This window comes from Mixophyes fleayi, chromosome 12, assembly GCF_038048845.1.
Source record: "Mixophyes fleayi isolate aMixFle1 chromosome 12, aMixFle1.hap1, whole genome shotgun sequence".
Taxonomy (NCBI): Eukaryota; Metazoa; Chordata; class Amphibia; order Anura; family Limnodynastidae; genus Mixophyes; species Mixophyes fleayi.
This window is the reverse complement of record NC_134413.1, coordinates 20,311,811-20,325,715: the sequence shown is the minus strand read 5'-3', so window position 1 is coordinate 20,325,715 and position 13,905 is coordinate 20,311,811. Positions and strand designations below refer to the sequence as shown.

The window sequence follows — 13,905 nt, the reverse complement described above, 5'->3', positions numbered from 1 at the left end:
GGACAGGTGATCTGCTGCTCGGGCCATTAGACACTATGAGGAACCCTCTGAGGTCCACAAAAGTTGTTGTCCTTAGGGTAGATCATTATTTATTTCTCTTGCATCCTATCTGGGGGACACTGCTACCATGGGTTGTATGAGGGGAGTGTGGAGTCGGACACTTTATGGATGTAGAAGTGTTACACCCCAGAAGAAATCAGTGATGTATAGTTTGTGCAGTCTGTTAAAGCCTGGCCAGTAGTAAACATGTGCATCAGGTGCTCCACTATAGCAACACCAGGAAAAGATCAGCCAATGCTTTACTCTGTTAATACATATGAGGTAGTAGTCCCTTTAACTGAGTCTGCATGTCGATGCTGTCTTCTAGTGTTACTGAATTTGTAGCGTTCCTAAAAGGCTGCTAACGGTCGCCATGCCGCCGGGATGCTAGCGGTCGCCATGCCGCCGGGCTGCACTGGACTTTTTTTCGTGAGTTCCAGCACTTCTTCCCTTAGATGCTCGTTTGACAATAATTGCCACTTCTTCCTGTCTAGAACATTATTAATATTATTTACAAAATCAGTTGCAAATAATCCAGACATAAATGTCCATCCTGTGCAACTCTTTTTAACAATAGGAAGGCCGGAGCAGATTTTCTGAGTCCATAGTACTCCCAAAATAGCACTCAAAAGGGCAGCAATGTGAACCTTGCTTGCGTGTCTCAGCGTGATGGAAAGGTAGGGGGTGTATGCTTTTCAGTTTTCAGAACACATCCAGCTCCTATGCACTCCCGTAAACTGCAGCCAGTTTATGTAGAGAAATGATGTTCTGTTTTGGAAGGGTATCCATAGCAACATTTAAGAATGCTTATTTTTTTTCCCCCATATAAGGGTATTACTTAGTACTTAATGTAAACTACCAATACCTAGCGATGACTAAGTGTGTTACATAACAGTTGGTTGTATAAGTTAAAAGGTAAAAAACGGTAAGGTACAGAAGCCAATCTTTTTATATGTAAAAACAACCTCCCCGTCTGCTTCACTGCAGTCAGGTAAAGGAATGGGTCAGGTTTCTCTACGTATAAAGTGGATACGTGCAATGTAGCTTCAGTTACCCAAAATATATATTAAAGCTTCAGATTGAGACTTTTTATACACTGGGGAGGGCACAAGCAATTGGGCGGGGGGGCCCTGGCTTGGCGCAATTTTAACCGTTAGAGCAAAGCAATATTTAATTAATGTAGATTTTATAGTTCACATGTTCTGAGGCTTTCAACAAACTTTATGTAGAGATTAACAGAAGGTTCACTGTGCAGCTGATGGAATCCTAATGTAGGCTGGGATACCAGTTATTCAAGTTTCAATTTGAAATAAAGTATTTGAGATCGGTCTGGTGATGTGATGCATCTTTATCAAGAATCTCTGTCTTCTGAGACAGGCAAAATTCATAATTGTGTTTTTAGAGGAATTGAAGATTCTGAAGCGATTTTAGCTCTCTACTTAATTACAAAATGCAAATTTAGAGTTCTATGAGGGACGTGGCCTAACCCAGCTCTAACATGCAGTGTGGAAAGGGATCTGGTCAGTATGTGTGTGTGCAGAATGTAAGAACAGGCAGTGTTTGCCCTGCATGCAGAAAATGTTTACATTTGCACCCCTTGCAGTACAAAATGATTTGCCCAATTGCAAATGCTGCACCCTGGCAAAATTTGCACCTAACTGAAAACCATCTCCGTAGTGCTTAGTGCAGCTATTGCATGCATGCTTGTAATATATTATGTGAATTGTAGATCACCTGATTCATTAAGGAACTTAACTTAAGAAACTTCTTATTTCAGTCTCCTGAACAAAACCATATTACAATGCAAGGGGTGGAATTAGTATTCTGTTTTGCACATAAGTTAAATACTGCCTGTTTTTTCATGTAGCACACAAATACTTGATAGCTTATTTGTACACTGAAATTTAAAGTTGAGATTTGTGTGCTACATACTAATTTGCACCCCTTGCATTGTAACATGGTTTTGTCCAGGAGACTAAAATAAGAAGTTTCTTAAGTTAAGATCCTTAATGAATCGGGCCCGGAATCATCATTTTAGCAGGAACATAGAAGTATTAATAGTTCACTTTATTTGCAATATTTTTCATAGTAATTACATTTAGAGACCTGTGAATAAATTTTAGCTGCATAACATTAGTCACGCGTTTATTTTTCAGTAAATGAGAATTAACACATTTCTATAAATAGCATTTCCTATTAAATTAGTCAAGTTGTTGTGTGTTGCATCGATAGTCCTTGCTTTGTGTGAGACAAAGTGTACTGGCTGGGTCTTATTGCTAATCTAATCAGGTAAACAGAATTATTTCAATGTTCCGGTGTAATTTCATTTACACAGAGACTGGGCATCGAGAAAACAGCACCTGCCGATTTAACTGAAGAAGAAATCACCAAGTTTGTAAGACTGGATATCGACCCGGACACTATCACTTGGCAGAGAGGTATGCAGACAAGGGCTACCGAGCCATAGTCCAATAAATGTAACTTTTTCAGTGCTAAAAACTCTTCGTTATATTCTTTGAAGGCAGCCATGTTTTTCTTTTAGCTACAGTCACAGTTACACAGACGATAGGAAGCTCCTCCATTTCTCATTGAGTTAGCACTTTCTCCTGCATGCCGTAAAGGTTTCACTGCTATATTCATTTGCATCACATCCAACCCTCCATGCGTTAAGAATTTACTTTATTTTCAGTCATCTGTTTAGAGGAGAAGAGGAGGAGGGGGGGGGGGGGGGAGAGGCAGAAAAATCAACAAAGAACCATACACTCGCTCACTAAAAGGTCATTATTTAAAGATAGAACAAGGACATTTTCAGTTTCCATGTTGTGGTAATATTATCATCAACCATTCATTATTTTTTTTTCTCTAAAGCTACAATTGCATTTGTTTTCCTAGAACGTCATTAAATCTATCCTCGGTATCCTAAGATCTGTCGTGGAAGTGGGGGTGTATACAGTGGTACCGTCACTTCTCCTACGGACTTCATTGTAAACCTCAAATTCCATTCACTTACATTCCCGTTACATTTTTTTATATATATATATATATATATATATATATATATATATATATATATATATAATATATATAATCACAAACGGCTAGCTTTTATATATTTCAGTGTTTCGTTGAACATATAAGCCAATACTTAATTATTAACGTCACTTTACATGGGGTTGGACAAATCTTTGTGGCCTGGGACTGCCCCAGAAAATTAGGGCCACTAAGATTTGAGCCCTGATAATATTCCTGTTTTTTAGTATTTACCAGCTGTACAGTGCAGTTCTCTTATTTTGTATGCAAGATGCAATTGTAACTCTGTTATTATGCTTTGGGACATGCTTGTATGTGTTTGTTTAGCAACATTGTATCTCTAGAAATTATTTACAGATATCGGCAACTATGCAAATACCATTTCCATGGTGACCTAATAGCTGGAGGAAAGGGTGGGGGTTACCACATGATGATGGGGTGTGACTGCACTCTAAGCCATTTGCTCCAGGCTCTTCTATTACCATGGCCAGAGTGTGGCCTGTCTGGAGCTATGGGCCTGATTCATTAAGGATCTTAAATGAAGAGGATCCTTATTTCAGTCTCCTGGACAAAACCATGTTACAATGCAAGGGGTGCAAATGAGTGTTCTGTTTTGCACATAAGTTAAATACTGACTGTTTTTTCATGTAACACACAAATATCAACTTTAAATGTCAGTGTACAAATAAGCTATCAAGTATTTGTGTGTTACATGAAAAAACAGTCAATATTTAACTTATGTGCAAAACAGAACACTCATTTGCACCCCTTGCATTGTAACATGGTTTTGTCCAGGAGACTGAAATAAGGATCCTCTTCATTTAAGATCTTTAATGAATCAGGCCCTATGTTCTTAGACTCTTCTATTGCATGAAGTTCTGAGGCTGTCGCTAGGAGCAGCAATGTAGCTACAAGTACTGTCCCTGATTGTGGGCGCTGTGCACCATCTTTACAGTGCCTTTAAGCTGATTGGACATTCACTGCAGATGGAGGAGTGGTCTACGTGAATAGTTGGACAGAGTTTGAGTCCAAACTAAATAATGTATTTTCAGAGAATTTTCTATGTGCACTAACTTTCTACAAGCCATATAAAACACCTGCCTAATACCTATGTATGTAGGGCACTGCAAAATAAAATATTTTAGCACTATTCGCATAAGTTGGGCATGGCTGGGTATTAAGATTAAGGCTGTAGAATATGTAATTAAGTATAATTTGGGAAATAATATGCTTGTTAGGTATGGTATGTTATATCTGTATACTGTGCAGTGTATTTATGTGGATAGATATTTATTTAGAAGAAATATAGATTCATACATAGATGTATTTTTTTTTTCTTTAAATAGCAAGTTAATTACCTTTTTAAGCATGTATCAGATCATTAACTCCTAAAAAGCTCCCTGTTTGGCAAACAAAAATGGCTGCCAGACACAGTCAGTCTGCTACATAGACACAGGTTCACAGCTCCCAACATGTCATGAGATGGCACAGGAGGGAGAAGAAGGATGTCACAGTGCAGACAGAGCTCAGGAGGGACATTCCAAAGCCTCTCTGCTCACTACATCATGTGACTGTGGTTGCCATGGTAGCACTAGACCTCATTAATAGCAGCCTGAATGAGAGAAATAGGGGGAAATGGAAAATACCAGCATTCTTCTTACAGCCTGCCACAGTCATTTATGTTTGGAAAAACACACCTGATTTTTTTTCATGCTATTGCTGCTTTAAGTAAGGTGAAACATGAGCAGCCACCTTTTGTTAATACACATAATATCAATCTCCTGATCTAAATGACCACTACTTTTTACTATGCGACTTAACTATATTGAGTTAAAAGGGTTAAACCATATCTTCAATGAAACAAATTGGAAAGTCCGTGCAGTTTTTATTGTGGATTTTGTGAGCATACAACAAAAGATTTCTGCTTTTTTTCATGTGAAACAAACTGCATTGTTTACACGTGACTGCGCCCAGCTTGTTTTTGGGGTTTTGTCTCTTTTTCAGTAGGACTTCCCGCAGTACAAGGCATAGAGTGAGCAGTTACTACTGACACAGAGTGAATGGCCGTTGCCAGTTAGTGATTACATTCTGTATGAAATCACTGGGGTGGCAAACAGATGGCAGATCTGGCTTTGTCGTTTTGTTATTTTACGCAGAGAGCTGGATTTCTGTCAATCCGGATTATAAATAGCAGAAGCAGGAGGTTAGTTAGGAAAGAAACACATTTCTGATCTGCGTGCTGCGAGAAGACAAATTATACCGATAACGAGCGATTGTCGGCTTCTGATGAATATTTTATCGTTATTCAGTTCTTGAACACCGTACTGATACCTGCCCACAGATCTGACGCTCCGTGGGTTACCAAAATTACAGGCTTTGGATAAACATCCATCTAATATGATTCATTTATGTGAAACAAAACATTGACATGGCTATTTGTGTACTAATTGTGCATAGTACACAGATTTGTACTTTTCAACATAATAAGGGAAACACTAAACATAAAATACTGCCTTATATCACAGTAACCTTCACAAAAGTATTAGGAACTTATCAGAATTAAAGATATTTAAGATAATAGATTATATATATTAAGTTATAAGAGTGGGATGGTGTCTATATTGTTTATGTACACCAGACTTCATGGTGTAGATTTACTAAACATTCTAAAAAGAAAAGGTGGAGAGGTTGCCCATAGCAACCAATCAGATTCTAGCTATCATTTATCTTGTACATTCTAGGAAATGATGGCTAGAATCTGATTGGTTGCTATGGGCAACATCTCCACTTTTTCTTTTTAGACTTTGATACATCTACCCCCAAAGAAACCGTAAAAGTAAAACAGTAGCTTTTATTCCAATTAATAGCACATATACATATAATATCTAACATTCTAACATGCAAAGTTCTCTAATAATTTCGGAAGTTTATATATATTGGTGAATATTACAAGATGTCATTTCAGATTTGGTCAACGGAGATGGTTTTCACTGACTGACTGTTGGGTTTTATTATTAAATCAGTGATGGAGTAGTATTAATACAGGCTACTGAAGTGGTTGGCACGTTCTCAGCAGTGAGCCACATTTTAAAACCATGAAATCTTATTGTGATTTAAAATGAATATGAAGTACTGTATTGCAGTCTGCTGGAGCAGCTGAAATAAACCTCATTTGCTTTGGTTTTCCTTTAAATGTTCGCACTAGCTTAATTAAACTGGCAAGAGAGTGATTTCTCCAACATAATCGTACATAATATAGCAGCAATCAATAGTAACAAATCAGCTTTGGCTCATTAAAGCTGTATAGACTCCACAGAAAATTACTGCAAATGCGATCTCTAATGATTTTACCAGCCACTTAAAGTCCCAATGAGCATGCCGATTGTGTACACACCTAGACGATTTACCTTCAGATCTGTGCTCTTCAACTCCTGACCATCTGCTGAAAAGATCGTGACTCTGCACACTATAGATATCTGCCTACCCTGCTGAGAGTGTACACTTTTACATTTCCCAATATGGTTCCATCGTTTATAGAAATTTTTAGTTTGTGTATAAAATCAAATCAAACGATACGATGTGCTTTGGTACGATAAAACATGATCATGGGAGCGTACACACTATCATGTTTATCATGTGATTGGCATGATAGTTGGCTGAAAAACCTGTAGTGTGTGTGCCCAGCTTAAGAGTTTAGACTAATTATTTCTAAAGCCTGATTGGTCACGTTTGCTCTATCGCCCTTTGGAAATAACTAAATATAGTATTTTATGAATGTGATGTGAAGAATGGACCAATGCCTAATATATGTTTTGTTTCCTCCTAGTAATGGACACAAATGATCGGTTCTTACGGAAAATTACAATCGGCCAATCACCGACTGAGAAGGGATTTACTAGAACGGTAATTTGAAGTGTTGGCTAAGACAGGGTTTCCCAAACCCAGTCCTCAGGGCTCCCCAACAGTGCAGGTTTTCTGGATCACATGTGACATAATTAGGACCACCTGTGGATCTGTTACAATGTGTCAGTCAGTAATGAATACACCTGTGCTCCAGCAAGAAGATATGGAAAACCTGCAATGTTGGGGAGCCCTGAGGACTGGGTTTGGGAAACCCTGGGCTAAGACATAACTAGGTTCATAGGTCAGCACATCCACCTGTACATGGTACTGGGTTACTAAAATTGGCTATTTCCAATAGGATGTTTTGCACATCTGGCAATCGGGAGACCAAAAACAGACTCTTTGAGACCACGTTCGGTTTCTTGACTCACAGGTTCGAAATCTCTAACTAGTGAGCAGAGCTTGGGCCTGTATGAGTGTGCTTTCAGGATAATATAGTCCTCTAAGAACAGATTGCACCTGAGCCTAGCCTGGGGTGTGTGACCCCAATCACACAATGCATGTTGATGAAGCGCACATTTTAACACAAAGTAATTATGAAGTATTTTATTTTCTAGCTGCAGCACAGAATTCACATTGCTGTGGACACCCCTGGTCACAGAGACAGGAATGTGTCCTAGTTAAGCATTTCACACCTATTTATAGCAAGTTCAAAGAAATAGAATTGGCTGATGCATTGGTATATATGTCAAAAAGGATTTTGCCTTAAAAGGAATGTTCATCTTTGCTTGTACACATATATCCACAGCTTCAGGCAAGACAAGAATGCTAATCCTAGGCCAGGCCTGGCCTGGCCAACCTGTGGCTCCCCAGGTGTTATGAAACTACAAGCCCCAGCATGCTTTGCCAATAGATTGTAAGCTGATAGCTGGCAGGTCATGCTGGGACTTGTAGTCTTACAACACCTGGAGAGCCACAGGTTGGCCAGGCCTGTCCTAGGCCATAGGAATCAGTTATTTAGTTTTTACCTGAGAAGTAGCTCTAAACAAGAGAAAACTTGTGTTTAATTTGTATCTTCAAGGTTTCTTCCTATTTAATAAAAATGTACATCAATATTAAGATGGTAGTGACTGTGTCAATACTGCGCTAATCAGGTTGAGAGTTGTCCTCATCATCATGCATCCATCAACACAGCAGTGCATGGAAGCTGGTACCTTGGGCCCTTCCCAAAAGGAACAGGGCTCCATTTCTCCACCTCCCCGGAGCAAGATGGCCCCTTAGGTGGCAAGGGTCTGTAGGTCCACCCTAACTCCAAGGCCAGAGTTGGGCTGAATTTGCCAAAATTAGACAGAGGCTTTCCTCGGGGATGGAAGAGAGACCAACAGACGTGGTGATTGACAAGAGTCCATTGCCCCCCAAACGTGAAAACACAGACAACTACATTATTAATATTATTTATTTATTCATAAGGTGCCGCAGATTCCGTAGCACTGGATACAGTAAACAAGTCACAAATAGATGAGGTCACACAGAGAAGTAGCACAGACGAGTGTGATGGGTAAAATAGTTAGGAGGTGATAGGAATATGGAAATCTGTCTTGCCAACATAACCAGATCAGTCAGAATGTTTGCCCTATGTAAATGTTCTGCGCATACACTTTGCCAAGATACTCCCCATTCAGTTAATTTATATGTCAGACACGTAGTGCAGAGCTAGTCATGCCCTCCCCGTGATGCCTTTTTTTATAACTTATTTCTGTGAATGACCACAAGCACAGTCATCTTGGTCACAACATATGGCATCTTCATTGCAAAGGGATTGCATTTTTTGTTGTTGTTGAACTGCAATACTTTGTTCTAGCCAGTAGGAGTCACTGTTATTAATCGTTATATACACCTTTATACCTATGAGTAAAGCTCCTTACAGACAGCAGTAGTACTACCTGGTTATAGAAAAGACAACTCTGAGTGAGGATTATTTACATTGTTGTGTAATATTTCTTCCTGTCACGCAGGCCCAGTTTGACATCTCTGTAGCAAGTGAAATCATGGCTGTCCTCGCTCTCACGGATAGTCTAAATGACATGAGGGTACGGCTAGGAAAAATGGTGGTGGCTACCAGCAAACATGGGGATCCTGTCACTACAGAAGACTTGGTAAGACTGCGTGGCACATGAACGTTACTGACTTGCTGTGTGCTGTATTGGCATTGCCCTAACTGGCCGCCACACTACACACACAGTGTGGGTTAGTGGATCTTTGGGGATAGTGTTGGTTACTGCTCAAAGAGAGCTGTAACAAGAACTGGTACATACAGCACCCAAAGTGTAAGATGTTCTACTCTTACCTGCAGCATTTACGTTATGACAGGAGGAGGGGTACCCAGCCCAGCCCCCCTCACCACCCTGGCTCCACTAAATTTGAGCTGCGGTATTTATCTTTATTCTGCTGTCCAAATTAACATACAGGACCCCTGTTCCTGGGGTCTAGCTCCACCTCACAAATTAGTTCCTGTGGGATGGTAGCCAGACCCTGGAGAAGCAGACTTTCTGCTGCCACCTCTAAAGCCATCAGGGCTCCAGTGTGGCACATGGTGATTAATTTGAATCCATGAGGTGCAGTTGGAATCCCCTCCGGTGATGCTGCGATTACCCCCGGGGCTAAAGTACCAGCTGTCACTGCCACAGCCCCTTAGCTTGTCCACCACGGCAGGGGGCATTCTGGCACCACAGCACTTCGATTGCCTTGAATGGGAATTGAAAACATCCTTAACTTTGATCACACTTAAATCCCTGCCTGCAATACAATTCAGGATAACAAGACTGACGAATGAGCCGCGTGTTTCTGTTTCCCCAGGGAGTAAGTGGCGCACTGGCCGTCTTGATGAAAGATGCTATAAAGCCCAATTTGATGCAGACATTGGAGGTAAGTACCGTCCCATGTATCAGGTCTGCGGTCTGTCCTGTTGTGTCCATGGCTCTTGTAGTATTATAATTGTGACTATTTTATGTTTCACAGGGAAATCCAGTCTTTGTTCACGCTGGACCCTTTGCTAACATTGCACACGGCAATTCCTCTATTCTGGCTGATAAAATTGCACTAAAACTGGTCGGCTCAGAAGGATTTGTAGGTAAGTAGCTTCTTCCTGGCAACAGGCCGAATGGACCATTTAACTAAGGGCTCATAACCCCATTTATGTCATATTGCCTTGCAGTGACTGAGGCTGGCTTTGGGGCAGACATTGGAATGGAGAAGTTTTTCAATATCAAGTGCAGAAACTCTGGTTTGCGCCCTCATGTGGTTGTTCTGGTAGCTACAGTGCGTGCACTAAAGATGCACGGCGGAGGTCCAACGGTGAGTGTTGCAGGTTACGTTGAAAAGGATTCTAATGCTTTAGAGCAAACACTTGATTAAAGTGGAGCTCAGCTGCTCATCACATTAAGGGTAAAAAATGGTTATTAAAGTTACTTTTATACAAAATTTAGTTGCAGACACATTTTTTTCACTGCACAGAGGTTTCTAAGCTTCTGGAACGGGGTTCTGTACAGCTTAACATTCCAGGCAGTTTAGGCTTTCAGTAAACGCAAATGTGCTGTTTCCCATAGCAACCAATAAGAGCATAACTTCTTCCATTGTCTAGTTTTAAGTTACAGTACTCTTTATGCTCATTGCACAGTGTTATTAAATGAACCCCAATATATACTTCTATCCATTGCTTATTTGTCCACATGCACAAACAATGTTGTTACTTTTGCAAAATTGCAAAGAATATAAATACGATTTAAAATGCCCCTTTTTTTTTTTAATCTGCAGTTGACTGATTTATTATTATTGTCTCGCTCTATAGAAATCCACAAATCTCTCACTTTATGACACATAAACCAATCAGTTTGTTAATGTGCTACGTAGTAGATTCAGTAAATCACGATGCGGAAACTAGATTTCAATGAAAGTTTTTTTAGTAAAATATACAAGAAAGGTTCTGATTGGTTGTTGTTAAGGCTTAAGTCATGAACGTGCTGGCAGATACTGAATATATTTGACATTACAATGTGTTTTTCTTCTCTCCAGGTGACTGCTGGGGTGCCTTTACCAAAGGAGTATACTGAAGAGGTGAGGCTATAAATAGATGTCTCTATTGGTCTCCATTCATGCTGTCTGTATAAATAGACCAGCGAGGGGTTTAGTCATTTGCTCATGTGCCGTTCTGAATGGCATTCCAGCTGCTCTGTTTTGTTTGCAGTGAAAACGAGCTTTATTCAAATCAATTTTATGTGCGTGAGTGAAGTATGAATCATTCCATAATGGCCCTTGTTTTCTTCATCTGATCTACGCTTAAAATCACCCGTGCCGTCTTTCTGGGGTATTGAAGAGTCAATCTACGATAGACCTCTCTGGGCCACAAAACTAACACAAGTTAGTGAGCCTGCTATCCTATGTGAATCTCGCCATCATTAGATATCTCCAGAGCAGGACAGTTAGGGGCCGATACAGCCGAGAGATGCCATAGTAGCCATATGCGTTGTGTTTATGCTCAAACATGACAATTACAGCAATGAAAACTCTATAGGGGGAATTCACTTGGCCTCGATGTCCAGCTGTTCACCTTCCCGGCCAATTAGGTCCAGAAATCTCTGCTCATTTTCTCTCACAGCTCTACGGGACGCGAGGAAAATTAGCAGACATTTTAGTAAAAATTCTGATGCGATGTTTCTCCGCGGAATGTTCCGGAGAGATCGCGTCACCTCGCGCCAAGATGAATTCCACTCTTTTAGATGTGAGAAAAAAATATTGAATGTCAGTACCTGCTCATGCTCTTAAAATGCACTTCCACTGTTGGGTGGTGATTTAAGTATTTTTTGTGCTATTCTATTGATATTACACCTCTAAAAACACTGTGCACTCTGGACACCGTGATAAAAGTTGTTGTTGTCTCTGAGCTCTTGTTGTTTACTCATCAAGTGTCCTTCACAGACAGCTGGAATGTGATAGCAACAGGCCTTGCAATAAACATAGATTAACGTGCGTCTACTGAAGTAAAGGCCTCTTATTTTTACTGGGACATGAAAAGAATTTCTTTAAATCATAATTGTAATTTTTGAGACTTTGGATTGTCGGATTTATAGCACCTGTAAAACTTAGACACTTTCGAATGTGTGAAGGAAACTTCAGTGATGCACTCTGGCCCTGCTGGAATCAAGCACTTCTGCTTTTTTTTATAATGTACTTGTCTACACAGAGTGCACACATAGGGACAGATTCAATTCGGTGAGAGGTGCCGCTGAACCAGAGGCGTCTGTTGGGGGCTATTACACTAAGAAATGTTTGTTTCTGCCCACCTCTATGGGACGTGAGGAAAAATTACCAGAAATTTCTGTAAAACCTCTGGAATATTCCCCCGAGACACATCACGTCAGAGACACCGCGTCACCTCACACCAGATTTAATCCGCGCCATAGAGTGCTTCATTCCTCAGTCACTAGGTCCAGGTGAATTGACAGACTGTGTACTCACTCCCTCATCAATTGTGATGTGACATTCTGCTGAGGCCTACACACAGCTCGGACCCTACTTAATTTCATCATGGATTCCAAGCACAGCAGGGTAGAGGGTCCAGGGAGAAGACCCCCTTAATTTGAGTAAGGGGCTTTAGCAGTTACTTCTAAAAGTATGGATAAAAAAAGTTATATTTTATTGTCAATGTATTTACAGCTTCTCTGACTCCTGGTGGGGGGTTCATTTCAGCCCAAGGTCCCATAGGAGCCTTTCGAGTTGCGTCTCCGCAGGATGCTCAGTAGCTAAAACATCCCTGACATTCAGCGTTGTTTTGGGTACCAAAATACCCGGACGTGTGTGCAGCCGTACGCCACACAAGGCTATTACAGGACCTCCCCTCTAGAGTTGACTAATTCACATTTATACGGTTGTACATGAAAAGACAACGTCCAGTGAACGAGCAGGTGACAAACTTGATCTGTGTTGGCACATTTCTGTCCTTAGAATTTGGAGCTGTTGGAGAAAGGCTGCAGCAATCTCAATAAACAGATTGAGAACGCCACTATGTTCGGTGTTCCCGTGGTGGTCGCTGTTAATGCTTTCAAGTAAGGAGTACTGGGGGTTTGGTCTTGTCCTTTCATTGTAGTTTTGTCATCAATGTTCCAGGATTATTTGTTAGTTTAGATTGTGCTGAGAAAATAAACTTTATCTGTATATTTTACGTATATAATTTATGTGCTGCTTATCCTCATCACAAAGAAATGTGAAAAATCTCCATAACATGTGTCACCAGCGCCCCCTAGATAATCATTACAGTAAAAAAAAAATAGAACAAGACATTTCACTATTAAATGGCCTTCTTTTACTTTGTAATGAAGATCCACAATAAGTGCATAATGACACTTTAAGATGTTGAACGTCTCACTACAATGTCACTTTATACAGTTAATACATATATAGCGCTCATGTCTAAATATTTTCTTGGTAGACAAGTAAATAATCTGACATTGGATAGTTTGACCATTAGGTGGCGCTGTTCTATTGCTTTTTTGGATCGTATTAGTACATTAGCAGCGCGACACCTATTCTAGCACCTATTGTCGTTAGAAAAAAGTGAAACAAAATTGGGTATACAGACTATACTGTTCTTGCCTGTATCACTCTATGATTACTTGAAATACAGGAATGGGATCTATTATCTGGTAACCCACTATTCAGAAAATTCCAAAAATAAATTGTAAATTATAGATGGGGTGTATTTTTGTGATTCTTACGGATGTCCCATTACCCACAGGACTGACACTCAGGGCGAGCTGGAATTGGTCTGCCGTCTCGCTAAGGAAGCTGGCGCGTTTGATGCCGTGAAGTGCAGCCACTGGGCAGAAGGCGGGAAGGGAGCGGTGGCTCTTGGCCAGGCCGTGCAGACTGCGTCCCAAGCTCCCAGCAACTTTAAGTTCCTCTACAATGTGGAGGTAACCTGAACCCTTGTTATTACGT

The 13,905-nt window shown here is 40.4% G+C and overlaps 1 protein-coding gene across 1 annotated transcript in view; it reads left to right on the top strand.

Moving 5' to 3' along the window:
• The window catches only part of MTHFD1 (methylenetetrahydrofolate dehydrogenase, cyclohydrolase and formyltetrahydrofolate synthetase 1), a 39,068-nt gene that overhangs the window by 21,620 nt on the left and 3,543 nt on the right, over window positions 1-13,905 (top strand). The window contains exons 16-24 of the mRNA XM_075192958.1: window positions 2,375-2,477; window positions 6,896-6,972; window positions 8,928-9,068; window positions 9,769-9,837; window positions 9,931-10,042; window positions 10,127-10,266; window positions 10,984-11,025; window positions 12,913-13,013; window positions 13,703-13,880. Of these exons, the coding sequence (XP_075049059.1) occupies window positions 2,375-2,477; window positions 6,896-6,972; window positions 8,928-9,068; window positions 9,769-9,837; window positions 9,931-10,042; window positions 10,127-10,266; window positions 10,984-11,025; window positions 12,913-13,013; window positions 13,703-13,880 (963 nt within the window). The remainder of the gene's footprint in view (window positions 1-2,374; window positions 2,478-6,895; window positions 6,973-8,927; window positions 9,069-9,768; window positions 9,838-9,930; window positions 10,043-10,126; window positions 10,267-10,983; window positions 11,026-12,912; window positions 13,014-13,702; window positions 13,881-13,905) is intronic.